Source organism: Leptosomus discolor, chromosome 3 (assembly GCF_034619465.1).
Source record: "Leptosomus discolor isolate bLepDis1 chromosome 3, bLepDis1.hap2, whole genome shotgun sequence".
In the NCBI taxonomy this organism is placed as follows: domain Eukaryota; kingdom Metazoa; phylum Chordata; class Aves; order Leptosomiformes; family Leptosomidae; genus Leptosomus; species Leptosomus discolor.
Window position 1 is genome coordinate 70,600,181 of NC_141393.1, and position 27,856 is coordinate 70,628,036.

At 41.0% G+C, this 27,856-nt stretch overlaps 1 protein-coding gene across 4 annotated transcripts in view; it reads left to right on the forward strand.

Moving 5' to 3' along the window:
• The window catches only part of PRRC2C (proline rich coiled-coil 2C), a 56,870-nt gene that overhangs the window by 7,517 nt on the left and 21,497 nt on the right, over positions 1-27,856 (forward strand). For 2 of the 4 annotated variants that reach the window (XM_086463456.1, XM_086463457.1), the window contains exons 4-22: positions 372-509; positions 2,525-2,697; positions 3,023-3,102; positions 4,030-4,163; positions 4,247-4,334; positions 4,626-4,767; positions 5,627-5,701; positions 6,964-7,609; positions 8,426-8,595; positions 9,202-9,448; positions 10,513-10,726; positions 11,497-13,860; positions 15,026-15,234; positions 15,845-15,999; positions 16,433-16,760; positions 17,236-17,321; positions 18,520-18,708; positions 21,494-21,745; positions 26,666-26,755. In XM_086463456.1, coding sequence (XP_086319582.1) covers positions 372-509; positions 2,525-2,697; positions 3,023-3,102; positions 4,030-4,163; positions 4,247-4,334; positions 4,626-4,767; positions 5,627-5,701; positions 6,964-7,609; positions 8,426-8,595; positions 9,202-9,448; positions 10,513-10,726; positions 11,497-13,860; positions 15,026-15,234; positions 15,845-15,999; positions 16,433-16,760; positions 17,236-17,321; positions 18,520-18,708; positions 21,494-21,745; positions 26,666-26,755 — 5,780 coding nt within the window. Of the gene's footprint in view, positions 1-371; positions 510-2,446; positions 2,698-3,022; positions 3,103-4,029; positions 4,164-4,246; positions 4,335-4,625; positions 4,768-5,626; positions 5,702-6,963; positions 7,610-8,425; positions 8,596-9,201; positions 9,449-10,512; positions 10,727-11,496; positions 13,861-15,025; positions 15,235-15,844; positions 16,000-16,432; positions 16,761-17,235; positions 17,322-18,519; positions 18,709-21,493; positions 21,746-26,665; positions 26,756-27,856 lie in introns of all 4 variants that reach the window. The other 2 variants (XM_086463454.1, XM_086463455.1) reach the window with 2 other exon arrangements.

Consider the following 27,856-nt stretch of genomic DNA (forward strand, 5'->3'; position numbering starts at 1 on the left):
CTGGTTGACTATAGTTGTATAATAAAACAAGGGAAATCTTTGGGTCGAGGGGAGCCGAAGGGGAAGCGTTAACAGAGCTGAGGAACTTCAGGTACTCCCTGTGTTAGGTCTTGTTCCGTTGTCCATTATTGCTCTCTGGTGCTTCTGGATTTTTCTCAGCCCCAACAGGTGTGATAGTTGGCCTCGTAAATTTATCAACTCGGGTAGCAAATGTTAATGCTTTACAAGGATTGCTCTTCACTTAGATGAATTATGTTACCAGTAAATTAATGTGGCTCTAATTTATTTTTTAAGGATAATCAGGCTTTTATCACTTTCTGAACTGTTTTGACTACAGAAAGTTGTGACTTTGTGAATATCTTACTATGTAGGTCCAGCTATTCAAGTGAATAGTTATTTCCAGCAAGAGTTTCCCAGTCTGCCGGCAGCTGGGGATCAGGAAAAGTCAGGCAAAGATAAAGATGCATCTGAAGAGCTCCATGGATCAGGACCCAACTTGCGACCACAAAGTAAGTATATACTACAAATTTTTGTGAAATTGCATGGGTTTGTGTGGAACTTCTTTGTTACAAGATTACTTGTGCCCTATACAAAATAAATTGCTTTAATCAGCATACTCCTACACTGAAGAAACAGGTTTTTTGGGGCTTTCTTCTGCTTTACTGTGTTCCTGGTGTGTGGAAAATAGGGTATTCAATCCTATCCTGCAGTTCACTTACCATTTTCCCAACCTAGTCAGTACTCCACTTATACTCTGAGGAACATTTGTTGGTTGCACAGTACTGATATTTTTGTACTTCTGGCTGCTAGATGTCACAACAGCTAAAATATGTATTTGAATTTTAAATTTAAATGTATTTAAATATTTAACCCCCAATATTAACTAATTATATTAATCATCATTAAGGTTGTCCCCAGATGGTTAGTACTTACAAGACAGTAGCCTGAAAAAGCCTGAATAGGAAGTTTAATCTACAGGATACCAAAAGAGTAGCCTGTGATTTGAAAGTCATTGGCATCTTCAGCTCATGGCTGGGGTGCTCTGACTAGCTGGATCCATTTCAGCTGGGGGGGATTAGATCTAGTGAAAACAGGCTAGTGCTGTTTTTACATGTCCCTGTGAAGAAATGTGTATTGCTTCCTCAGATCCTTTTAATGGGGAGGCTTTGGGATTGTGCTCGTTTTTAGTGGAAAAACAAGGATTCCTTTCTTCCTTGAAAGTTTGTATTCAACGAGATTTGATGGACTAGGGATCCTTGCCTGCACTGTAGGTGGCACTATCTTCTGCCAGTGATAGGCAAGATGTGCACTGCTTTTAGAGGGGCTTGGGCTCTCAGGGAATCCTTAACTCCTCTCTGTGTTACAGGCCTCAGTTTTCCTTGATTTGTTTGTCAGGTCCTGCAGAATGAGGCCATGTGCTTGTTCAGGTCCTCACTTGATTTTGATGTAAAGAGTAAGTTGTCAAGAAATTCAAGAGATGTCCATCACCAAATTAGGAAAATAGTTACGCATGTCTGTTCCAGCCTCCTGCAGGCAGTTACAGTTTTGATCAGTGCTGTACATGCTATATTAAGCCCTTCTTTCAGGTCTGACAGCAGAAAGCTAAACGAGCTTGGTGAGTACTGCCCCTTCAGCAGCTGTGCTCCCCAGCAAGGAGAAGTGGAAGAAATGTAATGGATACTTAGGAGCATAGTTTAACACTGCTTAAAGGGTTTGTGCCCCTAAAGGAACATTATTTACAGTACGGGTTTGAATTTTTGTTGGTCTCCATGGGTTTGAGCACTGCTGCTAAGTTTACTCTTTTTCTTTTGTCCGAACCTGTGCTCTGTAGGCAGAAACTCCTAAAAGAATGGACTGCCTCGCACAAGTGATTGGCCATTAAAATCCTTGACTTTTCCCGGACTCTTTGCTAGACATTCACACCCAGAAGTACAGCCCTCATCACTTCTGTTCCTTATCAGACAGTGATACAAGCGAGACTCTGGATACTTGTCTTCACTTAGAAAGATAATGTGCAGTTATATGTCATTTTGAGCTGCTTGAGAGCAGCCTTTGCTGCTTAATAAGCTTGATCTGTCCCTTGACAGCATCTTCACGCTGAGTCAACAGCCGGCCCACTTAGCACAGCTAAATCTGTTTTCTCTCCTGTGCTATTATCAGTATCCTTCCTGAACTGCATTGTGTTTTGGAAGGTAGAGTAGGACAGCTAGAGCAGTCTATAAATTTGACTTTTACCCTTCAGAAACACAGACGGATGTAGGGCTGAAGAGGATTAGAAAACAGCCTCTGTTTTCTCAAGTGGCCATTGCTTGTTTCAGTACCAAATATGAACGTGTGTCTGCACAGATCGTTGTGTCACCGAAAACTGGGGAGGCAGAATGTGTTTTTCATCATGCCTGGCTGTAAATCTGTAATATAAAATCTGTTCTTGTTTTTTCTCGTACTGATTCTGTCCATGCAGATGCTACTAGTTGGAGAGAAGGTGGTAATAAGAGCAACTCGCCCGGTTCTCCAACTGATCAAGAAGCTAAGGCTCTTGGGCAAGAAGATGGTAATGCTACACCAGCAGAACAAAATGATGGCCAGAAGGCAGCAGAGAAGAGGGATGTGCGGTTACCACAGGTCCCTCAGCCCAAGCTGAATGGCCAGCAGCAACCACCTATCTCATCTCAGTACAGAGCGATGATGCCACCTTATGTAAGCGATGGTTACATGAGAAGTTCTTAAGCAGCAGGGATTGACTATTGGCTAGTGTGATTTCCTTATGCCCTTTTCTCTGCCCTCCATGGAACACTTCACAGTTTTGCTAGAGGGGTGGGATTGCAACCAACTCCTCAAAGGATGTGGCTGCCTATTGCTGCTCCTGCTACACTGGGTTTGAACTTGTCAGGACTTGATTAACGCTTGTAATTGCTCCACCTTGGTGTTGCTTTACTTCCATTGTGATTCCATTGATGGTCTTGGTATGCTTAATGCAATGATATTTTTTAATTAATGGCTCCTGTTTTTAAACCTTTCTTAGATGTTTAATCAGTATCCTAGAATGGCATATCCTCCTTCCATGCAAGGTCCAACAAGGTTTCCCAATTCTGAGCTTAGCAGGTAAGAAACCTTCCAAGTTTTATTGTTGTGTGGGTATGAACTCTGTGACTCAATGGAAGAATTTCCACTGAGTATCTTGATTACCATTACACGCTGCATAAGAACTACCACTGGTTAGTTTCACAAGTTTGGAGCAGTGCCATGGAGTGATTTATATTTGACAACTCAGCTGAAAAACTTGAGGGAATGCTGCACGTTACAGGGTTTTTGAGTGGGAAGAGCAGGAGTCACTTGAGGACACCTTTGAAACTTCAACCAGTATTTTGACTCTTCCATTGTTATAATGAAAGTAGTTAATTCCTGGTTCTCAACTCTACTGCTCTCCAATTAAAGTAGAACTGTAATGCACTGTAGAATTAGTTTTCCTCCTTTGTGCATTTCCCCATAGTTGAGGATGGCTGTGCACATGCATGAGGAAATAGGGGTTGCTATATGCAGTAGGGCACAAACTTGGACAGGTGATCTGTGGTTGGGATCAGGAAGAGGACAGAAAAGCTGAGAGGGCTGACTCTGAGAACTTGAGAAGTAGGGAGAAAGTTCAGAACATTTGACAGTGGGAAAGCATGAAAAGTACAAAGAAATATCTCAGAGGTGGATAAATTGGTGGTAAGATCTATGCAGTGTGTTGTTTGAACGCTACAAGGCATGTGGTTCGCTACTGTCAACTGGTGTTTGGCTTGTTTGTGAAGTGTGCAAGCAGAGCTAGAGCATCTAATCTTTCTCTTCCATAAAGAACCATCTGGTGGTGTAGCAGTAATTATCTGAACTACAATAGTCACATGTGGATGATAGTACATGTATACTGTATTTGAGAGAACAGTACTGCGTACTTCAAATAATTATCATACAAGTTGACCTTCTGTCTAGTCATTTTGTGGATAAAGAGTACAGTGGCCTTTGTTTCTCTCTCTTTTTATTTTTTTTTAGAGGGCCAAGGGGAAGAGGACCACCTTCATGGTGTTCAGAACCTATCGAACGCCCATCCATTCTTAGTGCTAGTGAACTTAAAGAACTTGATAAATTTGATAATCTAGATGCTGAGGCCGATGAAGGCTGGGCAGGTAAGAATATCAGATTAATGGTTTCTGTTATTTGTACATTGAATCTTTCTGAAAGACTGATTGAGTATTTGCTTGTGCATCAGGTGCTCAGAGTGAAGTGGATTACACTGAGCAGTTGAACTTCAGTGATGATGATGAGCAAGGAAGTAGTCAAAAAGAAAAGGAAAGTGGGTGAGTTGGTGTTGTCAATTGGGTGTGAATGCAACTTAACTAGCTTAGCTTTTGGGAAGACTGAATGAAATGAGTGCACGTACTCGTTCCAATAGCACTTATTCCAGTAACTTAACACTCTATTAAACTGCATAACTGCCTGCAGACTCCAGTCAGCTGGGCACGTAGTAGAAACTATCCTTGCTGTGAGGAACTACTTCTCTTGCTAAGGAGCATTGAGGATAGAAGATAAATTACCAAATACCTTTGTGGAGTACCCCTTCCATTTTTTTCTTACTACTTTGGCCACAGTGATGAACAAACACCATCAAAAGATTCCCAGAGTCCTGATGGCCAGAAGGAAGCAGAAGAACAGACAAGTGCTAAGTCTGCCACCCAGGTTTCCACAGCAACAACCAAAGGGTCTTACGGCAAAAGCTCTCAGCTTGATCAGGTTTGTGTATTCTTCTCTTCAGCTCTTCTGGCAACAGCCTCATGAGGAGAGGACTGACTCAGGTGTCTTTCACCTGTCAGGTCAATTAAGGTTATGAACATGAGAGAAAGTGTTAGCTGCTGAAAGTATTATCTGAGCTGTGGTTAGTGGTCAGGTGCTGCTTAGTCAACTTAGCTGCTTCTGGTTGCAAAATTGAAATATCATGTCATTCTCTGGTGTGTTCTAATCCACAGTTGTGAGGAGGTGAGAACTCTTGTGTCAGTTACTGTGACTCAGCTGACCAGCTTTAACTTGATATTCTTGTCTGTCCATCCCTGAAACAGTGAATGAAGCCGTTCTGGTGTCCATCATGTTTTATAGTGGCACAGAGTAAATAGCACCCAGTTGGCCCACACATTTTACAAGCCGGGGGAGGGGCTTGTATCGTGACCCAGTTTCTTCAGTGCAACTTAGCAGTAATATGTCACCTCAATTCTGACATTTGAGCAGATAGATTTTTATACAGACTAGGTAGGATTCATCAGCTCAGCCATTTTTGGTTTCAGTTTATCCTCTAGTAGAGGAAGACTGGCAACTACATCAGCTTATACCTGCTTCAGCCCTATTTTTGTTTTTGTTTTCCCAGGAAAACCTGCTGTTGGCTTTGTCTGAAAATTTCCTAGAAAAATTTTGTTTAGCTCTCAGTAAATAAAGTGGAAATGTTCTTGCTCTTGTTTTGCATGCAAATTTATATCGTATGCAGATCGTTTACTAGGTGTAGTACCTTAGTGCAAAAGTGAAAAGAAAACAGTAAATGTAAAAATTGCCAGCTTGACTATTATGAGCTTGCTTTACCCTGGTACTGTGTTTGGTCCAATAGGATCGGGGTCCAGCACAGCCTTCTATACATGAGAGAGGTGGTCCTGCTCTTCATCCAAAACCTATTCTACCACCGGTAAGAAAGATTAGAATTGTGCTTATTTCCTTGAGTTAGATTCTTTTAATGCTGAGGTGGAGGGATTTAGACTAAGAAAAAATAAAAATATGCTTCACAAAGGGATAAGCCTTTTCCTTAACAAGTGAAATGATTGTAGTGCCTGGGGCCGGTAGGAATGGGACCCCAACACAGCTGTGCTGCTAATTGTGCAAAGCAGCCCCATCTTGTAAGTGGCATATGAAATGCACGAGAACTTCAAGAGCTTTCAGTTATTTAGCCCCATTTGGGAACTAGAGAGGACAGGAGCATGGGAGCAGTGCTGAAGGGCTGGCTGCCGAGACAGACAGGGAGATGAAGTCCCAAATGAAAAGTGTACATAGTAGCTTCTTAGCAGTCTTCAACAGTCCTTATTAAAATCTCTGTTATGCTGAGCTACCTTGAATTTTCTTTGGCTCCTTGGGGGACTTTTGTCTGAGATCTACCCTGAGCCTCTGTAATTTAAAGCAGCCTGTAACCAAATCTAAAAGATGCCTGTCATCTTTGCTGTCACTTTGCCTTGGTGATGGGGAGGAGGAGTGACATAGAATCATAGAATGGATTGGGTTGGAAGGGACCTCTAAAGATCATCTAGTCCAGCGCCCCCCTACAATAAGCAGGGACATCTCTAAGTCAGGTTGCCTAGAGCCCCATCAAACCTGACCTTGAATGTCTCCAGGGATGGGGCTTTCACTACCTCTCTGGGCAACCTGTTCCAGTGATCCACCACCCTCATATTAAAGAACTTTTTCCTAATGTCCAACCTAAATCTACCCTTTTCTAGCTTAAAACCATTACCCCTCATCCTATCGCTACAAACCCCTTTGAACAGTTCTTCCTCAGCCTTTTTATAGGCCCCTTTGAGGTATTGGAAGGCTGCTATAAGGTCCCCCCAGAGCCTTCTCTTCTCCAGGCTGAGAAACCCCAACTCTCTCAGCCTGTCTTCATAGGAGAGGTGCTCCAGCCCCTCTGATCATTTTTGTGGGTCTCCTCTGGGCATGCTCAGACAAGTCCATGTCCTTGTGTTGGACGTTCGCAACTGAATCTTTACCTCTCCCTTTGTGAGCTCAGGTCGCATGAGTCTGAGCCAGAGCAGGAAGGTGAGGACTTGCTTTTTCTTCCAAATCTTGCTTTTTAAAGGTGCCATGCAAATATGTGTATCAACAAATAGTTAAAATGTAATATTTCAGCTGACTGTTCATGTAATACATGTTCACTTGTATGAACTGATTTTAATATTGCAGCACCCTCCTCCCCCTGATCGCCAGGTAGGACCTGGAAGGCAGGGACCCTTTCCCCCTAAACCAGTACCAGATGAAGATGAAATTTGGAAACAGAGGAGAAGACAGCAGTCAGAAATATCCGCTGCAGTTGAGCGAGCCCGTAAGCGGCGAGAGGAGGAAGAAAGAAGAATGGAAGAACAGCGAAAAGCAGCTTGTGCCGAAAAGCTAAAACGGTTAAATGAGAAATTTGGCTGTGTGACAAAACCCTCCCGGGAAGACCCTCTGAAAGAGCGGGAGAGAGAAAGGGAGCGAGAGAGAGAGAGGGAGCGGGAGAGGGAAAGGGAAAGAGAAAGGGAGAGGGAAAAGGAGAGGGAGAGAGAGAGGGAGAGGGAGAAAGAAAGAGAAAAGGAGAGGGAGAAGGAAAAGGAAAAAGAGAGGGAAAGGGAGAAGGAAAAGGAAAAAGAAGAAAAAGAGAAACTGGAGATAGCAAAAGAGCAAGAAAGGGAGAAAGAGAAAGAAAAGGAGATGGAGAAAGAAGAGAAGGACAATGAGAAAGAGAAAGAAGAGGAAAAACCAGCACATGATGTTGTTGAGCCTGTAGAACCTGTGGCAACACCTGTAGTAGAAAAACAAGAAAGTGAAACCAGGAATAACAAGGAAGAAAAAGGTATGCTTGCATGCAAGGAGTTGTCTGTCTTAAAGCTGAGCCACAGAGCTTTTTGTAATCTAGGAGTCCAATTTGCATACCTAATTAACCTAGTGCATCTAGACTATTTATTTTTCTGGCACATTGCAGCTGCTAACTGTCCTTTGAGCTAGACTTGTTTGCTCAACTCATTAAAAAAATATTAAAGGAAAAATTGGTGTCTCTGATTTAGGCTGGACTTTGAAGAATACAGAAAGAAAAGCAGACTTTCTTTTCTTGCTAAAGGAGGGTCAGCAACTCATGTTGCTAAAAAGCAACGTAAATTGTTTCAGCTATGCTGTTCTTTCAGGAAGCCTAGAGAAGAAGACACAAAGCACATATTTAAACTTTGTGCATTTTTTGTAGTGGAACTCGAATGCCACAAGAGAACTGTTAGACTATGCTTAATAAGGTTGTGTTACCCTTTAAATGGATAAAAGTGATTGTAAAACTAAACCTTGGTTCCTAAAAAAGTTGATTGAAATGTAATATGGCAGCATTGATACAGCACTTAAATCACTTAGTAGTTACAACCTAAATACCAGTGGTTGATTACGCAGTGTATTTGAGTTTAAAAGGGACACTGACAGATGTATTAACAATAATTGTTCTGTTTTGAGGTGGTGTTCTTAACTTTATTTGCATTTATTGGTTTTGGAAACTTTGACTGGGAGGAAAGACTGTGAAGTTAGGGAAGGCAGACTGTTTTCATTTTAGAACATCCTTTATGTGACATTCTGGTGAAATTGTCGTAGTTTAAAGACTCACTCTTGTCTCCCGCATGTGTGTGTTTTTCAGAAGATCAAGCAGTCTTAACCCGACAAGATAGTGGTCGGAACGATAAAGAGATTTCACAGGTGACTCATGAGAGTGAGCCAGATACAGGAGCTCAGCCTCGTCCTGCTGTTTCCTCTGGCTATTCTAAACAGTTCCAGAAGTCATTACCACCAAGATTTCAGAGGCAGCAGGTAACTAACCCATTCATTAAAAGAACATCTTCTGCCTCATTCTGAATAAGACCTGTGACCATAGAACTTTCAGAAAGCCTATGTTGTTGCTTTCCATCTTCTGTAACTTTTATGGTATTCGCAGGAATTGCTCTGTGTGAAACACTTCTTGTCACTTGCCAAGTATGCAAGTGAGCAGAAGGCAAGAGAGGCTTTTTAAAGTGACTGGTTTTGCATCAGTTGCTGAAGTGGAGCATTGCCCCATGGTTACCTGTGAACCTGGGGTTTGATCGTCGTGTCTGCAGCTTTTCCTTAAAGGGTGTGACACTCACAAATGTAATTTGGACGTGGGTTCTATGGTCTGAAGAGCGCTTTACGTTAATGACATGCATGAAGTATAGGTTGTTCTGTGTCTCAGCTGAACATCAGGAAAACTAGCTATTCTCAGTTGGCTAGTCTGGTTGTCTGCCTTTTCTCCTAGTTCATCCTGATGCATATTTGTGATTGATTTTCAGAACACTTAATGTTCTGGAGATAACTCTACTTGTGGTTTCCCAGGGTTGTTTGAATTCTGCTCAAGTCTTCATCTTAACAAAAAGTTGCGTAATACTGTTTTCTGTTATGCAGGAGCAAATGAAGCAGCAACAGTGGCAGCAGCAACAGCAAGGTGTCCTTCCCCAGTCTGCTCCCTCGCAGCCTTCTAGTGGCCCTGTCCCACCTCCCCAGCACAGACCCCTTTACCAGCCCATGCAACCACATCCTCAGCATTTAGCTTCAATGGGCTTTGATCCACGGTGGCTTATGATGCAGTCTTATATGGACCCACGAATGATGTCAGGAAGACCTGCGATGGATATGCCTCCTATTCATCCAGGTAAAATCTGGCAGCATTTTTTGACTGCTGAGCTTCCTTCGTTTTGAAATACAAGTCCTCCCCTAACCACACAATGTATAGTAACAGCAAATGGTGGGGTTACTAAAATGAAAACTGTATTGTTTCATTGCTTGAGATAAAATAGGTTTTAGTAGTACTGGAAAAAGGGTAGTCCTATGTGAGTGTGTATCTTTGACTATAAAGTAAAATCACAGCTTTCTTCTTTATAGCAGTCACGTTAATGACAGTTAGGGATGTATTCAGAATGTCAGCATAAGCCTTTGTTGCAGTTATTAAAGCTGGCATGAGTTAGGTTGAACTGAGAAAACAGCGTATTTACTATTTGTGTTTCACTACATGTTAGCACTTGATACTACATTGCTTATTAAAAAACCATGAAATTTTGTTATATTATGTATATATTAGCAGCTCTAGAGTCTTACTGAATTTGTGTTTTCAGATTCTTGGCACTAAAAAGTCCTTTTTAATGTATGGAGTGGTCATCTGACTTGCAGTTAGGAAGTGCATAAATAATAAGTCACCTGGCATGTAATGTGATGGAGATACTTATCTGGCTAATGAGCAAGGGAGTGGGTATCCTGAATGAGAGAGAAATGAACGAAGGAAAAGGCGGGCTAAGCAGAGACAGTGAAAAGCTCAGAATTTTTCAAATGTTACCAGTGAAAAAGGACCCAGAGTCCTTAATAAAGTACAAAAAACTTCCTGTGTGTACACTCATCTTGCCTTTTGCCATTCAGATTTTGCATTAGAAACTTCATCCACAAGTTTACAGGTCTACAGACCTGGTTTGTCCCATCTAGTGGAAGCAGACAGCTTTTTCCTGTTGTTGGTACATAGAGTACTAGTGATGGATACGATTGAAGTCATTCTGAGGTCAGCTGGCAGTGAATAGGCATTTGATTTCAACAATGGAAGGTAGAGAAGGAAGGAGATTGGAGGAGAGAGAAGAGTGTTCTTCAGTATCTCCTGATATGCTTTTTATCTGTCTTGAGGTAGGTTTCTTTGCTGATGTTAAACAATTGTTGAACTTAACTCTGTCACAGGAATTATGCCTCCCAAACCACTGATGAGAAGAGAGCAGATAGAGGGATCAGCAACTAGTTCAGATTCATTTGAACATATAGCTCGCTCGGCCAGAGAGCACACTGTTCCTTTGTCAGAGCCCCGCATGATGTGGGGGTCAGACCCATACCCCCATACAGAACCTCAGCAATCTAGTTCTCCTCCCAAAGTGTTAGAAGAGCCTGATGATTTGAGGTAAGCCTGAGTTATGTACTCCTGTGTGTCACTTCTCCAAGCCATATGTACTTATGTGTTTGACTGTGTAACTTACTTTGCAAACCACAGTTTAAACTGACTGAGCTATAGCTGCTCTTCACACAAAACTTTAAAAGGAGTTGTGTGCTGCTGTGTAAAACAAGAGACATGCCTGCTCTGTAGTGCATTTACCGCTTGTTGGGAGTCCTTAAGTTAGTTTGATGAATTGCATTTCCATAATATTTTGAATTTTCGGTTTTGTGGAACACTCCTGTAGTGTTGTCCTATTCTCCATCTGCTCTCCCTATATCAGAGAACTTCTGTCTGATGTGTATTAGTTTCAAAAGTGGTGTGTTAAGTACAAGTGATACAAAGCAAGACAGTTACTTTTGACCTTTGTTGCATGATGAATGGTCAGGAAGGCTTCCTCTGCATCTCAAAAGTATCTGAAAATTCTTTTTGCTGTACTGCTGTCTGGGTAACACTTGTGGTATTAGACTGCTAACTCGGAGGCTCCATATAAAATTGCATGTATAGCTATTAAAAATAATAGATTCCTAAAGCTAATTGTATATTTGACACTGAACTCTTAAATCAGAGTAGAATAAAATTGACCTCTACAACTAGCAGCCACTATGAAAATTAATACCTGCTATTTCCTTGAGCTGACATTAATCCTTTCTAGAAATAGAAAATTACTTAATTTAAGCAAGTATCTATGAGTAAATTTTTTTCCTCCACTCTAATATTCTTAATTGCTTGCTGCTTAGGTCTGAGACACACTTGGAGCAAGAACGAGTTGCTGTCCCTGCCACTGCTTATCCTGTAGAACACAACCAGTTGGACTCTCATCCAAAGACAGACTTTTTCAGAGAATCAGGAGAGGTGGAGGTACAAAAGTTCCCAAGCAGGCCTTTGGAAGATGTACAACCTCTCCAAACTGACACACCTAACATGGCAGTTAATTTTGAAGGAGTGAATGAGAAAGTCACACATAACTCTCCAGAAGAATTGGTGCCTGTGGGGGAAAGTCAGTCTTCATTAAAGAGAAGCATTTCCCATGGTTCAAGTCATTCTCTAAAGTCAGAAGACCAGAGGAATGAGATAGCAACAAATATCCCTAAATTAAATAACAGGCCTGTTGAGACAAAGGAGACAATTGAGAGACTTGAGATTAAGCCAAAAAAAGAAATTTTGATCAATAATAGAACATCAGAAGGACCAAAACCTGAAAAGACTTTCAAACCTAAGTCTGAAACAAGGTGGGGTCCTAGGCCAGGTTATGGCAGGAGAGACGATGGTGGTGATAGACCAGTAAGAAGATCAGGTCCTATTAAAAAACCTGTGCTTAGAGATATGAAGGAAGAGCGTGAACAGAGAGAAGAGCGTGAGCAGAAGAAGGAGAAAGAAGGAGAGAAGACAGCTAGTGAAAAACCTAGCAAGTCTGAAAAAAGTGACAAAAAGGAAGCACCTCAAGTGCCACTGCCTCAGGCTGAGCCAGAGACTTCTGCCTCCAGCAGCGCTCCTCTGGCTAAGAAGATAACCCAGGATGCTGCTCTGACACCAGCAAGCCAGGAGAGCAGTCAAACTGAGACTGCAGCTAAAATTCCAGTTCAGCTACCCACACCTCCAGTCCCGCAGCAGCTACCGGCTGCCCAGCCTGCTGCTCCACCACTTCCCCCTGCAATCCAGCAGCAGCCACCTGCTCAACCAGCAGCACAGCAGCAGCCACACATTCAGCAGCCAGCTACTGCAGTGAAGGAAGAAAAGCAGGCTGAGAAGGTTGTTAGCAAGGAGATTATAGAGAAGCCACGCTTAGAAACCAGACCAGTAAAAAGAGAGCCGGGCTTACCACCTAGGACATACTGGAAAGAGGCTAGGGATAGAGACTGGTTCCCAGATCAGGGATACAGAGGCAGAGGTCGTGGGGAATATTATTCTAGAGGTCGTAGCTACAGGGGTTCTTATGGAGGGCGTGGTCGGGGTAGTAGAGGCCACAATAGAGAGTACCCACACTACAGAGATTCTAAGCCTAGATCAGACCACGTGCCTTCAGGGCCTGTTAGGCAAAGAGAAGAGAGTGAAACTCGTAGCGAGAGTTCTGACTTTGAAGTAATCCCGAAACGGCGGCGACAGCATGGGTCAGAGACAGATTCTGACAGTGAAGTTCATGAAAGTGCAAGTGACACGCTGCTTTCGGACAAAGACAGTCTAATCAAAGGCAAGCACCCGAAAAGAGAAGAGAGAGCTGATGGCAAGAAGCCTCCAAAGCCCCTGTCATTCAAATCTGAAAACAATATCAGAATAGACAACAGATCCCTAGAAAAAACATATGTAAGGGATGATGAGAACAAACCCAAACCAGGATTTCTTCCTAAAGGAGAGCCTTCTAGACGAGGCAGAGGGGGAATGTATAGACGTGGTGGCAGGGATCCTGGTGGACGTCCTCCACGTCCATCTACAATAAGAAGACCAGCTTACAGAGACAATCAGTGGAACCCTAGGCAAACAGAGATCATTAAACCAGAAGATGGGGAGCCTCCAAGAAGAAATGAAAATTATGGTCCTATAACAGTTGATAAAAGACCTCCAAAATTTGAGAGAAAGTTTGACCCAAATAGAGAGAGGCCACGAAGACAAAGGCCTGCTCGACCTCCAAGGCAAGATAAGCCACCACGCTTTAGGCGCCTAAAAGAAAGAGAGGCTGCATCAAAGATAAATGAGGCAGTGACCAGCTCATCAACAAGTGCCACAGTTAGTAACGCAGTTAATGAGCCCTCCAACACTGCTCTGGATGTGTCAGGAAGTAAGACGCCAGACTTGTCCAACCAGAATTCTTCAGACCAGGCAAATGAAGAGTGGGAAACAGCCTCAGAAAGCAGTGACTTCAATGAGAGGCGGGAGAGGGATGAGAAGAAAACAGCAGACGTAGCAGCACAAGTGGCTGCAAAGGCAGGAGAAAACGCTGGAGCTCCAAAGAGGGAAATAGCCAAGAGAAGTTTTTCTAGTCAGCGGCCTGGAATAGACCGTCAAAACCGACGTGGCAACAATGGGCCAGCTAAACCAGGGAGGAACTTCTCAGGGCCTAGGAGTGAAAGGCGAAGTGGTCCTCCACCCAGAAGTGGAAAAAGAGGGTGAGTACGAGCTTCTGATAGAAAGTACGCATGGTCTTAGTCTTGTGTTGTCCTGTAGTGGTTCAAAATCATTAATAGTTATCTTTTCTAATAGTTACTACAAATCTAAAAGATGACACACACACCTGTGGCTGTGTGCTTTCTATTTTTTTCTGTTTATATACAGACACTTGGAACATGGAGCTAAGAGTAGAGTATTCTTACGTGTATGCACGGTGTTAAAAAAGCGTAATTAAAAAAAATTGTAGCATTGTTTCTTAAAATCAAGCTATGTTTCTCAAGATTTGGATGCAAGCTGAAACATTAATGTGAGCAGTTTTGCAGTTTAATACATAAATTGCTGCATTGCGTTTGGCTTTTTGTATTCTTAAATGAATCACCTAACATAGACGAGCAAGTTGAGAAATGCTTGCTGTTGAGACATGTTTTGTTTCTCTATATGCTAAAATTGATTGAAACTTGATAATTATCTAATGTTACTATTTGTCCACTGTTTTGTAGCCACACTGCACAGTAGTCTGATAAGTGGGAGGCAGGACAAGGCATTTCTTCATTGGGTGCCTACCCTAGAGTACAGACTCTAGGACTCTTGTGCTTGTAGGTTGCTGTATTCTAAGTTTAGGTTTTGCCTGGGCTTAAAATATTGTGAACAGTGCTTTAACCTCTGGATTGGCTAGTCACTTAAAGGTGATAGAGGAAAAGTTCGGTATTCCAGGTTCCCCAGCAAAGTCAGAATGCTGCAAATCCAATTCTTACGGCTTCAGCTAGCTTTTGGCAAGCGAGCCTGTGGAGTAAGTGTGTTGTACCTTGTTTGTATTTGCTCGTGTAGCATACTGTAAGCTTCTGGTTTGGTTTTTCCTGTGGAAGGCTTTACTGGATTTCTGGAGTGCATACTTGTTCAGTGTTGGTGTCTCTAACTACATAGACCAGAGTTGGCCTTAATTATGCCTTTTTTTTTAGCGTGATTCCTTCTGGCAGCAGGGCATTTGATATGTCGCCAAAACAACTTTTGCTGTTAAGCTTCTACTCATTGAGGAGTCTAGAACCTACTAAGAAGTTGCACAGTAGACACTTGTAGTCCTATGATATGATCTGCATTAGATTGCTAGCTCCTGAGTGTTCTGTGTGGCTGGTCATTAATTTTCCGAATTTTTTTCTGATATAGGCCATTTGAAGAACAGACAGCAACTGTCCCTGGTGTTGATCCCACCAACAGCAACTCTTTACATCAGGAGGATGGAGGTGCTACTGCTGCAGGACAAAAGAGCACCAAGGATGCAAGTGGCAAAAAGAGAGAAGAACCGAAGGCTGGTCCGAAGAAGCCTAAGGAAAAAGTGGATGCCTTGTCTCAATTTGATCTTAATAATTATGCAAGTATGTATTGATAATATGCTAAAAAGAATTTGTAATCCTGCTAGTTTTCCTGCATAAAGAGCTGGATGTTTGAAAACTTACAAAAAAGGAAAGGTGATTTTTTTTTTTAAGCACCAGAGTAATTGTGTACTTGAGTATTGCTACCTTTGTCATATCTAATTGACAATGTGCATGCCTCTAAAAGGTGGCAAATCTCGTTGCATTGTATGTTTTTATGTATAGATAAGAACAGTTTTGCTCTATCACCTAATCGTAACTCTGTCACTCAGACCATTTTCCACCATACTAATAATTTGCTTAACCTTCATAGCAAAGGTGTATCACTGATAAGCTTACAGCTGCTATTGGGGAAGGCTGTTCATTGTTATGTTTTAGTTCTTATTTCTTGGAGACTCTGGTACAGGAACCTCCAGTTTTTCAATTCTGGAAGATTAACTCCTTGACTTCAGACTCAGCAGCAAAGCACTTGGCAAGCAGAAGCTTACCTTTAATCAGGGCCACCGTCAGTGTCTGTGGGGAAATTGCTTCCACTCTAAAGCAGTTTTTGGCTTGGTGCGCTGCATCTGAAGCTGTTAAAACAGCAGCGTCTATACCTTTCCTTTTTCTATAGGTGTTGTGATCATTGATGATCACCCTGAAGTGACAGTAGTTGAAGACTCCCAATCTAACTTGAATGATGATGGTTTCACAGAAGTGGTGTCTAAGAAGCAACAAAAACGCTTGCAAGATGAGGAGCGCAGAAAGAAGGAAGAACAGACAGTGCAGGTACAGGAGCAGGATTTATAATGGGAAAGAGTTCCTTGCAGTACTAAGAATGTTAAGTGTGCAGAATCTTCATTCCAAATAAGCTATTTTTTCACCTTATAAAATAATTAAATAGTTTATTAAGTTGTTCAGAATTGGTAAATGAAATTAATTTTCACGTAGTCATCTTAGGATTCCGTACTTACCGATTGGGCGCTGTCAGGCAGGTGGAACTGGCAGACTGGAAACACAATTTTTCATACTGTTATAAAGATTTATAGTATTGCTTCAAGAGGAAAATGCATGAGAAATAAATCATTGTTCCTGTGCTTAAAGAAGTTTTTGTTGGGGTATTTAAGACTGGCTTAACCAGTTTGCTTTTTGCTGGTACACAATGTACGATTGGTCCATGCAGACTATCAGCCGTAAGAATAAAATTGACTTCTGCTTACAGGTTTGGACCAAAAAAGGATCAAGTGAAAAAGGCCGAGGTCAGAATTCCAAGCTCCCACCCAGATTTGCCAAAAAACAGCAGCAGGCAGCAGCTGCAGCTGCACAGCAGGCACAAGCTCAGGCACAGCCTCCATGTACAGCACAGGCTCCAGGCCAGCCGCAGACTTCTGCTCAGCCACAAAACCAGGCTTCGGGAGGGACAGCCAGCACAGAATACACCGTGTCAGGCAAAGTTCTGCAAAACACCCAGGCTCACAATGGTCTAGGAACTGAATTGTGGGAAAACAAGGTGCCTCCTACAGCAGTTCTAAACGACATCTCCAAAAAGTGTAAGTGTTGTCTTTTGGATTTGGGGCGGAGGGCAAGCATTGTAGACAATGCTGATTGCTAGTTCTCTGAGGTCTTATTTGTTCCTGGAAATGTATTTTGCACAGGGAATAGAGGGCGGCATTCCCAAGTGCAGTGTTGTAACCTACGAATACCTCTGAACAGAGATGTTTGCAGTATGATATTACTCAGCATTTTACGTTTGTTGTCATGTTCTTCATTCACTATGAATAAGCAGCTGTTGCTCTCTTCAGGAATCTCTGTTTTGTTGGGCTTGGTCATGCTTCCAAACATGATGATTGCCCGACCTGAAAGCTGCTAAATAGCATATTGTTAACTGCTGAATAGATTAACAGTTTCTTAATCAAAGCTTTAGTCAAGATGTCTGTAATTGAATTCTTCATCAGTTGATAACTTTAGTCGAATGCATTTAGCAACATTGGCAGGAGGGTTTAACTCTCTTTTCTTAATTGTCAGTGGGACCCATTAGCCCACCTCAGCCACCTTCAGTCAGTGCTTGGAACAAGCCTTTGACATCTTTTGGTTCAGCTACGTCTCCAGAGGTAAGAATGAAGGGAAGAAGAGAAGCTCTATGTGAAGTTTACCCAACTCATATCTCATTGGGATTGGGTACACATTATCCATTCATTCAGGCATGCACATACTTAAACTAGTATGTGTAGAATTCCGTGAAGTCAGAAGTACAGAAACACAGGATAGAGGCTAATGCTTTTATGATTGCAGCGTGGAAAAACTGTTTGCTTCGTAAAAACTCGGCTGTTCACAGATTCTATTGACAGCTGTTATTCAGTGCATTTTTGAAGTAAAAATATTGCCTAGTTTGCATGTGAACACTTGTGTACAGTTCAGTAATGCAGACAGAAACAGGATGTCTCCAAGGAACTGAATGTCCCTTTTTAAATCAGAGATACAAAACGCAGTAGGTGCTTTCTGACTGTATTAGCTCTACTTATCCTATGGAATTTGCATAGCCCAAAGTTTTATGTTTAAAGTCCTGTAGTTTTGTTTTCTTGGGCTTTTTTGGTATTGACTTCATTGTTTTAAACTGCAAGAATGTGACATAACTCTCTTAGACCGTTTCAACTGCATAAGGAGATCTGGAAATCTTTTAATTTCTTATTGTTCCTCTTGAATTGGACATGAATTTTTGAACTTTCAGGAGAATGTTGTGAACCTGAATTTGGACATTTTGATATTGCAGTTGTCCCTCTCCCCTTCTCTAATAGCTCATCATCTTGATCTTGTTCACGTATTTCTTCACTGCCTTTTTTTTCCTTACTCTTGAGCTTAATATAATCAGTAGGAACTTGAGGAGGAGGAAGTGTATATTCATATATTGTTTACTCTTGCAAATCTGATGCAGTCACAAATAATGCTTTTGCTGGCAGAAGTGGTTTTCAGCTGAGCATATTCTGTGCTCTTTTCTGAAGCAATGGCATTGTACTGATCTAGAAATCTTTTGAAATGCATTAAACGTTTACCTTTTCTGAAGCAATGGCATTGTACTGATCTAGAAATCTTTTGAAATGCATTAAACGTTTACCTTTTCTGAAGCAATGGCATTGTACTGATCTAGAAATCTTTTGAAATGCATTAAACGTTTACCTTTTCTGAAGCAATGGCATTGTACTGATCTAGAAATCTTTTGAAATGCATTAAACGTTTACCTTCTCTGAAGCAATGGCATTGTACTGATCTAGAAATCTTTTGAAATGCATTAAACGTTTACCTTCTAACTAGGGGACGAAGCCTGGGCAAGAAGGTGGAGTCGATCTTGGTATAGAAACTATTCAGTTTGGAGCTCCGGCTTCCAGTGGCAGTGACAATGAAGTTGGACCTGTACTTTCTGAGAAGTCCACTGACAAGCTACCAGAACCAAAAGAGCAAAGACAGAAACAGCCTCGGGCTGGACCCATCAAAGCACAAAAGGTAAAAGGTCGTATCTTCGGTACAAACGGTTAAACTTAAAGAAGTTAAGCTACAAAGAGGTTACAAATAGTGGAAGAGAATATTCATTCGGTTAGGACTAGACCTAGAAAAATTGCATTCCCCTTTTATATTTCCTGAAAAAGTCAACAAGTTGGTTCTTGGAGAGATGATGGGGAATTCAGTTCAAGAAGGAAGTCTAAATAAACGGCATCCTAGCCCAGTAGAGCATGTCCATTAGTTCTGTGTTTGGAATGAGGGATGTGGCTAGAGCAGGGGTGGGATTACGGATTTGCTTTGATGGGAAACTGTGGATGTGGTGGAGTGTTTTGGACTTGTTTTCTGTTTGGGGATTTTGGTTTTCTCTTGAGCTTACTTTGCTCAGGCTTTGAGAGCTGTTTTGAGGCAGGCATTCTGTTTCTGCCCTGGCTATATCTCCAGTTCCAGTAGCTCTTCCTGCCTTGCCCCCTTCTAAATCATGTATGGTGCCCTGCTTAGTTTTGTAGCCAGATTACCAGGATGAGTAATCCAAGTTGCAGGAAAAGTATTTTGAGGAAGGGGAGAAATGTTAGAGTCGCTGATTTGAAGTCTCAAATTCAAATGTATGGATGTCTGGGTAATATTTTTTTTTTTTCAACTAGTGTAGGAAGACTGGATAGGTCATCAAACTTACCTCAATTTAAAAAACGTGTATTTGCCCTCCAGAGATTTAGGGGCTCCATTCAATCGTCATTTTGTATTTCCGTTGTTACTATTCATAAGGAGTAATACTTTCTTCTTCTGTCATTTAGATTACACTTAGTGATCTTTCATGTTAATGAAATGTTCTTTCCTGTTATTTCTATGTCCAGTGCATACTTACCTGTGCATTGCTAGCACTCGGCACTAGCTTCTTACTCCCAGAAAGAGGTGGTTACAGCAGATAACACTTGGCTGGTGACTTATAGAACCAGCTGTTTCAGTCCCTCTTGATGTCTGAGATTTGGCAGCAGTCCTTGGTGTAATTAAGCCATTTTCTAGAAGACCAGGTGTTTGTTTGTGTTGTTTGTGGGTTTTTCCAAAAAAAAAAAGCTGAAATCTGAAAGTGCGGTTCCATGTAGAGTGAATTTAACTTCTGGTACATGAGGCACTCAGTGGGTATGCTGCAGTTCATGGTTTTTATTGCAAAATGTAAAACCCCTACAGCAGAGTAATATGTAGTAGTTAATACTGCTCATGAATTGTATTAAACCAGCACATTCAAAACTTGTATCTCAGATACACTAGCAGCATGCCCAAAACTGTCCCATGAAATTGCTTAAGGGTACTGAACTCCAAAATTAAATAAATATATGTAGAGTGTGTCTACTTTACACTGTGCAGAAAGGTCCTTTCTTCTGTTTGGTTATAGCGATCAACACTCCTGTAGATTTTGTTGAAAGACAAATGTGTGACTAAATGATAAATTCATTGGAGATTAACATTTTTGTGTGCTCTTCTGAATCAGAGGGCTGTAATTATTTAACTGACTTGGTTTAAAAAAAAAAAAAACAACCAAAAAAAAAAAAACCCACGAAACCAACCAAAACCAAAATGACAAGCAAACAGTTCCTACATATCCACCACCCCAGTGGTGTTATTGTTTGCTATGAAGCCTAAATACAAACTTACGCAAACTTATGTTCAGGATTGGTGGTTAGTATTGTTGAAGTAATATGGGCAATGTAAGTGGACCGTACTTGAAACAAAGCAATTTAGCTTTCCAAGTGGGACCTTAAAGTGTCTGGAGGGATTTCTGCCTCTATAAACCGTTAGAGCAAAAAGTATTTGAGGTGGGGTGGGTCTGATGTTCCTGGTTGCTGCATTGCAGAGCTCAGGCATCTGCTTCTACCGTTGTTTTCTTCCTTCCCTCTGAAAGCTGGTCTCTGCTGGCCTCCTGAGGGTACCAGATACCTTTGGGAAACTCCAGCTTCCCCAAAGCCCAAAGGCATTGTATTGTAAGTCTTCATCTATTCCTAAAACAACTGCTTTGTATTTATAGAGACAATACTAGCAGCTACTGTCTTTTCAAAGCTTAAGGAATAGGATTTTAAGGACTGCTTTTAAGGACTTTTTTGTGCTGCTCTGTAGTGAAATGGGATGAATACAGTCTCAGCCAGAAAAGATATGGCTGTTTAAACAGCAGAGCATTCAGATTTCCCTGAGGCCCTTCATTCTGCTTTAATTCAGCTGCACAAAAAGGAACTACTGAATTGCAGCAGTTATTCCAGCCATGGTGGCCTCAATATAAGGCGACACCTGCATGTAGGTATTTTTTCTGCATATCCTCTTAGTGCTCAATTCCTAGGGAGAAATGCTGCCAACATCCATACATCAAGATACCTTCAAATGAAGGCGGTCTTCTGTTCTAGTTTCCTGGGGGCCTGTAAAATCCTGATTCTCTGAAAATTAAAATAACCTGCTTGTATACGAAGTCTTGTGGCTTCTATACTTTTTTGTGCTTTTCTTGTAAGGAAAGTCAAGCTAACTTTCTGTAGGTTTTAACTAGATCTTATTTTAGTTGAACTCTACCACTTCACATAAAACATGTATTGCTTGAAAACAATGGTTTAGTTTCCTGATATTCAAAATGAATGCATTTTATGTCTGCATTGCTAACTTAGCCTCAAATGATTTATCTGTTAGAAAATGCTTACCCTTCAGGAAAGCTTTGCTAGATTTAAATAAAATTATTTTAAGCATGTTAGAGTATTCTTGTGGAATAGGACATGGGGGGGAAGACATAACTGACAAGTTAACACTAACTTAGCTTCCAGACTTGAGTCCAGTAGAAAACAAAGAGTATAAACCTGGTCCTATTGGGAAAGAGCGTTCTTTAAAGAACAGGAAGGTGAAGGATGCCCAACAGGGAGAGCCTGAGGGACAGGAGAAGCCATCTCCCACCTCTGTCAGAAGTCCAGAACCTGTCACTACAAAGGAAACCAAAGCTGCAAGTGAACTGAGCACGGAAATAGGAACGATGATATCTGTGTCTGCTCCAGAGTTTGGTACAAACACAAAGGTAAGAAAAATATTGACAAAATACTGAGCACTGTATGTAAAATAGGATTAGAATGATGTAATTGACACTTGGTTGCCTGCTGGTGATAGTTACCTGGACAGCAGAGCCCACTCAATAGCAGATACAAAACACACCGGTACTGCTTGAGTTAAACAGTTCTCCAGAAGTGGTACAGAGACATACTGTTTGTTATAGCCCTGTACAGAGATCAACTTGGAAGGTTTTAAACTTTTTTGCTGCCTTATGAATGTGAAAACTGTCCTGAGCCTTGCTGCGGAGAGTGGCACTGGAGTCTGATACAGGCAGATTCTGTAACCTCAGATACATGTGATATGTACAAGATGACTGCTTGCCTTTCAGCAGAGAACTGGAGTGAAGTAGTGTGTGCATTGTTGGTTGAGTGCCTGGATGACCAGCAGCTGTGAATTAAGTGCTGTTCTGTGAAAAAAGAAATCTCTAAAGTAGGAATGTGCTAAAGCATCAGATAAGGCTCATTCAGTTTACCTAAAGCTATGTCAGCTCCTGTTGGCTTGGATATTGTCAAGGTTTCCCTTGCAGAACTCCTTCAGGATGTTGAGGACTCATCACAGTTGTCTGCCTGGAACTTCCCTGTCTTCTGTATAACTGCTCAACAGTGAGACGGTGAATTCCTGTCAGGATTCATTGCTCTACAGCTCTGTTCTTAGCTCTGGTGCATCCATAGCACTGGCTGAAAAACATCCACAGAGGTGCTCTCCTTTTTGCCTGAGCACCATGTGGGGACTGCCCTCGCTACAGCAGCATTATGTCTTGTATGTTTGTAAAGCAGTTTTGTGAGTTTAGACTCGAGTTTGTTGCATGCTGTCTTAATCTTCCTTTTCCCAGTCTTAAGCAGAGATTTTCTGATGCCATTTAGGTAAACTGATCCTCTGCAAAAGTTACATTAATAGTTGAAGAATATGAAATGCAGATCACTCACAATTTATCTTATCTGCAACTGGGAAAAAAAAAAAAGACAATTTTCAGTTTTAGCAGTTTTTTGACAAGGTGTCATGCAAGCAGGAGATGCTGTCTCAGTGAAGTGTTGTTACAGTTAAGGAGGATATTTGTGTCTGATACGGTAGCTGCAAACTTGATTTTTGAGTGGAATGGCAAATACGTAAGAAAATTCAGTGTTGGGATTTTTCATCCTTCCTGGCAGTTTCCGTCTTGTAAGTAGATGCGAATGCTTTATGTTGGTATCAGAAATGGATAAAGTCCCTTTCTTGTATGCAGTCAGAAGTGTAGAGCTGTAAACACTGAGCTTGTTCAGGTATTTGGTAAGAAGGCTGTTTGTGTCATGTACTTTCTCACTCTTTCAAGCTTCTGTGACCAGAGCTCAAGATAAGAGGAGATGCTTCTTTGAAGCCACATACAGAATATAGGAAACACATCTTTGTCAATTACTCCAGGCTAACTCGATGTAGAGTAGCTCTTCTAAAATCAGCATAATTTCCTCTCTACAATCGTATTTTTAAAGTCTGAGATCTTTGAAAGGGAAGCCTGGATTTTGTGCCTTTCTGGCCTTAGTTAAACATGGGTTGACAAGGTTCTTTGAATTACCATGGCATTGAGGCGCCAAGCTTCTGTCTTCTGAAGGGAAAACTGGAGTGAAAGGAAACTGTGCTGTATATTAAAATTCCTAATAGTGCCCTCATTAAGGGGTTGCTAATAGAGGCATTTAATAATAGGCCTAAATATTCCTGTCTCAACAGTTACAGGTTTGCTTTTGAATTCCTTTGTCATGAGTAGTTCCTGGGGCATCAGTGAGTGTGTGTTCGTTTGTTTTTTTCCTAAGAAAGGGGTGGTCATATTTTATATTTAATTCTATGGAAGTTGAACCAACAACCTGCAGATTTACTGTATAAGATAATCTTTATCTAGATTTTGCAGGAACAAACCAGTCTTGCTACTTTTTAAAGTGGCTTTTAAATGAGTTCAAATACTGCTCCGGCCTTGGAGATCATGTACTGATTTGTATTGCAACTGCTTTCTCTTGTCTTTGTACTCTTTCCATTGCTCACTAATGAGGGAAGAAGTGATGACATCTTTAATCTGTTGTTTCAATGTCAGGTGTTGAAGTGATTTCTCTTTTGACACTGTTTAACATCCTTCTTGGACACTGCTGCTCAGCTTCCAGGGATGCACACTTTCTTTAGCGTGTTTGGCGATTTAAATGCCTGTAAAAGTCAAGCCAGCTGTCCTCCTTCAGGAGCAGAAACTTTGTAAGAGTACCCTGTCCATCCCAAAACAGATGTCTTAATAAGAGCATGTGCATTTAATCTTACAAGACTTTTACCTTAGAAACTGTATAAATCTAAATCAACTCATACTGGTGAGATGTTTTAGTTTAAAATAGGAGTATGATGCTTCGAAGCAATTGCAGCTGTTTCTCTTGAGTTTTGCAGTATTTTTTGGAGTAAAGGCAATCTGTGTATGTCTCTGAATTGGATAAAACACCATACCCCTTGCCTTTCCCTACCCTACCATCTCTAAAGCTTTGAAGCTTTCAAATCGCAGGAATTATCAATGTCTAGTTGTGGACCTGGCAATGAAATGTTTGCACAGGCTGTACTTGAGAATAAATTTAAAGTATCTGACAGGCTGTCTGGTTTGGGTGACTTACGTAAATCAGAAACAAATAGCTAATTAATCCAATATAATACCCTGATCCTTTATAGCAAGGTCAGCTCTGAGGTCTGCCTTGTCCTTTTGTTCATAAATTCACTTCAGGTTTTGTGATCTCTTCTTTTTTGAGCAAAGTAGGCAGTTATAAAAAGTTTGCCTGTTCTTTTTCTTCAGGTATAGATAACTCCAAGAAGGTGTGTACAGCTTTTCACTCTTGCCATTATTACTGTTACTTGTTTGTAATAAAGTAAGCAGTTTCTTCAGTAAAACAGTTGTACAGAAGGATCACTTTTTAATTGAATTACGAAAGTTTATGGTAATAAGCTGTATCTAACAGATTCCTATTTATTTAATGTACCAGTAAATGAAGGATGGTGGTTAACCTACAGTTTGTGGAGTTTGTTTTCTTATGGCTAAAGCATTGTCTTACCTGCTGTTCAGCATGTAGCTCATCCTTGTAGGATGGTTCAGCATTGCATGTATACTTCTAAGGGCACCAGAGTTGATACGGTGGTTTGGTTTTAATTCTAGTTAAAAAGCATTTTCATGCTGTAAGTTTCCAAAGCGAGAAAGCTAGCAATAGTCTTGATCTAATTTTTTTTTTGTAAGGAATTTTAGTTCTGAGACTTTGTAAAATTTGCATCCGAACATTGAAGGCATTTTAATAAAGCTGTATTAAAAACTTCCTTTCTTGTGCAGTAAAGCATCTTTAAAAACCAAGAAGCCAATTAATGACTTCATTAGAAGGACCTTGTGATTAAAGCAGCCTTGTGTGCTTCCTTTATTCTACCCAAATTAAGGTTGCCTGTTAAAATCAAATATAAATGTGCAACTTGCGGTTTGGTAGTTCAGATTGTGGGAAACATTGTATATCTCATATTTCACCAGCTTAACAAGTAAAGGAAATAACTAAATGGAGAAAATAATTCTCTCATTTCCTTCATAAATACAAAAATAAGTCAATGTGCGCATTGTGTCCTCTTGCCTGTTACGGTTTAGTGTGTTGTCCTAGTCCTTTACCAAAATGATTTCATCCTTTTAATGAAGATTCTTTGTTATTTGCCAGTTAGTATCTTGATGCTTTAATTGCTCTTTTAGGAGGCATTGCCATAGGCTTGAGGAGTAAATTGAGTGTGCACTTTTTAAATAGCTTATCATCATACCAGTTGGATGCAATTAAACACTCATTATGTGGTTTGTGCCTTCAAAATCATTATGTGCTGGCAAGTCCAGGCACTCGTCAACAGTCCTGCTGCTAATTTGTCCTTCAATTTCTTCTTGGTGTTTGGTTCCATAAAAATGGTAGAGCCTTTTCTGGGCTTCAGACATGTAGAAGTTTGGAGTTTGCAGTCTTTCTGGTGCTTGCTGGAGAGTGGATCTTTGCTAATTCAGGATCACGCTGTTTATCTAACAAAGTCTCTGGGTGAGGTGCTGATAACACCTGTTTGCCCATCCAGAATATGCTCAGTAGATATCCAGTGACAAGACCTAAAAAAAAAGTGCTCAACGTGGCTTCACAGAAGTACCAGTGCTTTTTTTGTTCATCATAGGTAATTTTCTAGAGAGCTGGCAGTGTTATCAACGAGACACTTTTATAAGGCAGTGTATACCTACAACTGCAATAGTCACTGGCAGTCCATGAAAGTGAACCTTGTTCGTTGAGGACATTAAGGTCCACTTAACTGTGACAAATAAGCTTCAGTCTTAAGTCTTTTCTTCCTTGAAATCACTTCACCATCCAGACAAACTGAGTCTTGAGACTTTCAGAGACAAAACTTAAAGGAAAGAAAATTGCAAATTGCAACCATCCCTTACTTGTCATATGTTTACCCAAGAAATTTCTTTATTTAAAGCTACAGAAAGCTTTCAGCTAATATATTTTACTTCTTAAATAGGCTAAAAGGGCCTACAGGTGGCGAAAGCATCTTGGGTGACAAATGGTAATTGGTTACACCACCATAGTTCAGTATGTCTAGTGCCCAGGCAGTACACTGTTCTGTATATTCTTGCTTTACAAATTATTTTAACTTGTCTCCAGATGCCCATTGTGAGGTCATGAGGCAAACTGTAATCTCACAAAATTTTTCTGACCTCAGTAGCAATTCAGCAACAAGGATTGCTGAACATCCCTTCTAAGAAAAAAACTGGTGTGAAATTCTAATCTTCTGTTGCTTGGTGAACTCCTCCTCCTGTAGAAAGGCCAACATCTGTCCAAGAACTTTAAATCTAATTTAGGTAAGGGAGATATTTTAATGGAATTATTTTTCTTCACAGGAGTCTGTAACAGACTACACTACACCTTCTTCTCATCCTAACACAGTGGCCACTAGCAGTACAAAAATGGAGGAGACTTTGGTGACGAACGTAAGTCTATTGCAGTGATCATCTTGACTTTGAAGACAAGAAAATATTTTCACACTTCTTTAAAGCACAAAATAGTGCCTTCAGTAAACAACTCACTAGGGTTTCTTTCATGTTAACTAGCTGTGCGTTATCCAGTAATCTTACTCTGAAGGACATTTGGTTTGATTAGTATTTGTTCTGGAGTTCTTCAGGTATTTTCTTGCCTTTTGAACAACCACAATGAGCTAAAGAGCACAGAAAGTGGAGAAGATGTTTCTAAGGACAATTCTAAAAAAAGCAGTTAGGCATAATGAGGGAGTGTGCTCTCAGCAGCCGTTGGGACTTGCAGCTGGTACCAGTAGCAGAATTCTGTAGTTGAGTTTAAAGAAAGGCTTTTACAAACCAGTTTTGAACTGTAGCCTGAAATCACAGCAACTGCATGTAAAGGAAGCAGCTTAACAGTTTGTGAAAGCAGGCAGCAGGCTTTCAGTTGTTCAGTTCCTGTGGAGATGAGATGTTTGCAGCGCACCTAAAGCCAGCGATCCTGACTGAGTGTGGTGTAGCAACTGAGAGGACAGCTGGATTGTGACTTGTAGCAAAATCAAGTTTGTCTTGAGTGTGCTGGGATGTCAGGGAACTTGGATCTTGTGATTTTTGTTGTTTGAGTAGCAGAAATAGAATTAGCTCAGACTTGAGTTACTTGTTGATTGGGGGACGAAAGAATCATACAGTACAATCTCAGGTTTTTATGAAGATGTCTTGTGAATTCCATCTAAGAAATGCTTTTCCAGCTTACTGCAGCATCCTGTAATGCAATTTTGAAGCAATACTGGTTGAACTTACTCTTCTGCTGGATTTTCTGGTGGTGTTGTGCTTTGTGCCTTTGGTGGTTCGTGTGGAAGATTGAATTCGTTTGTGTTAATGACGTTAGTGTATGCTCCCCTGTGCCGGTTGGAGTTGGATTTCCAACACAGGAAATAGGGGCTCCTGGCCACAAAGGATCTGTGCTATCACCTGCTTTAAAGCTTCAGTATCTGTGTCTTTTGGATTAGCCTCATCTCATCCAGCAGAAGTCCATTAGCTGTGCTCTGAATGGAGAAAGAAGTGGTTAGAAGTAATAGA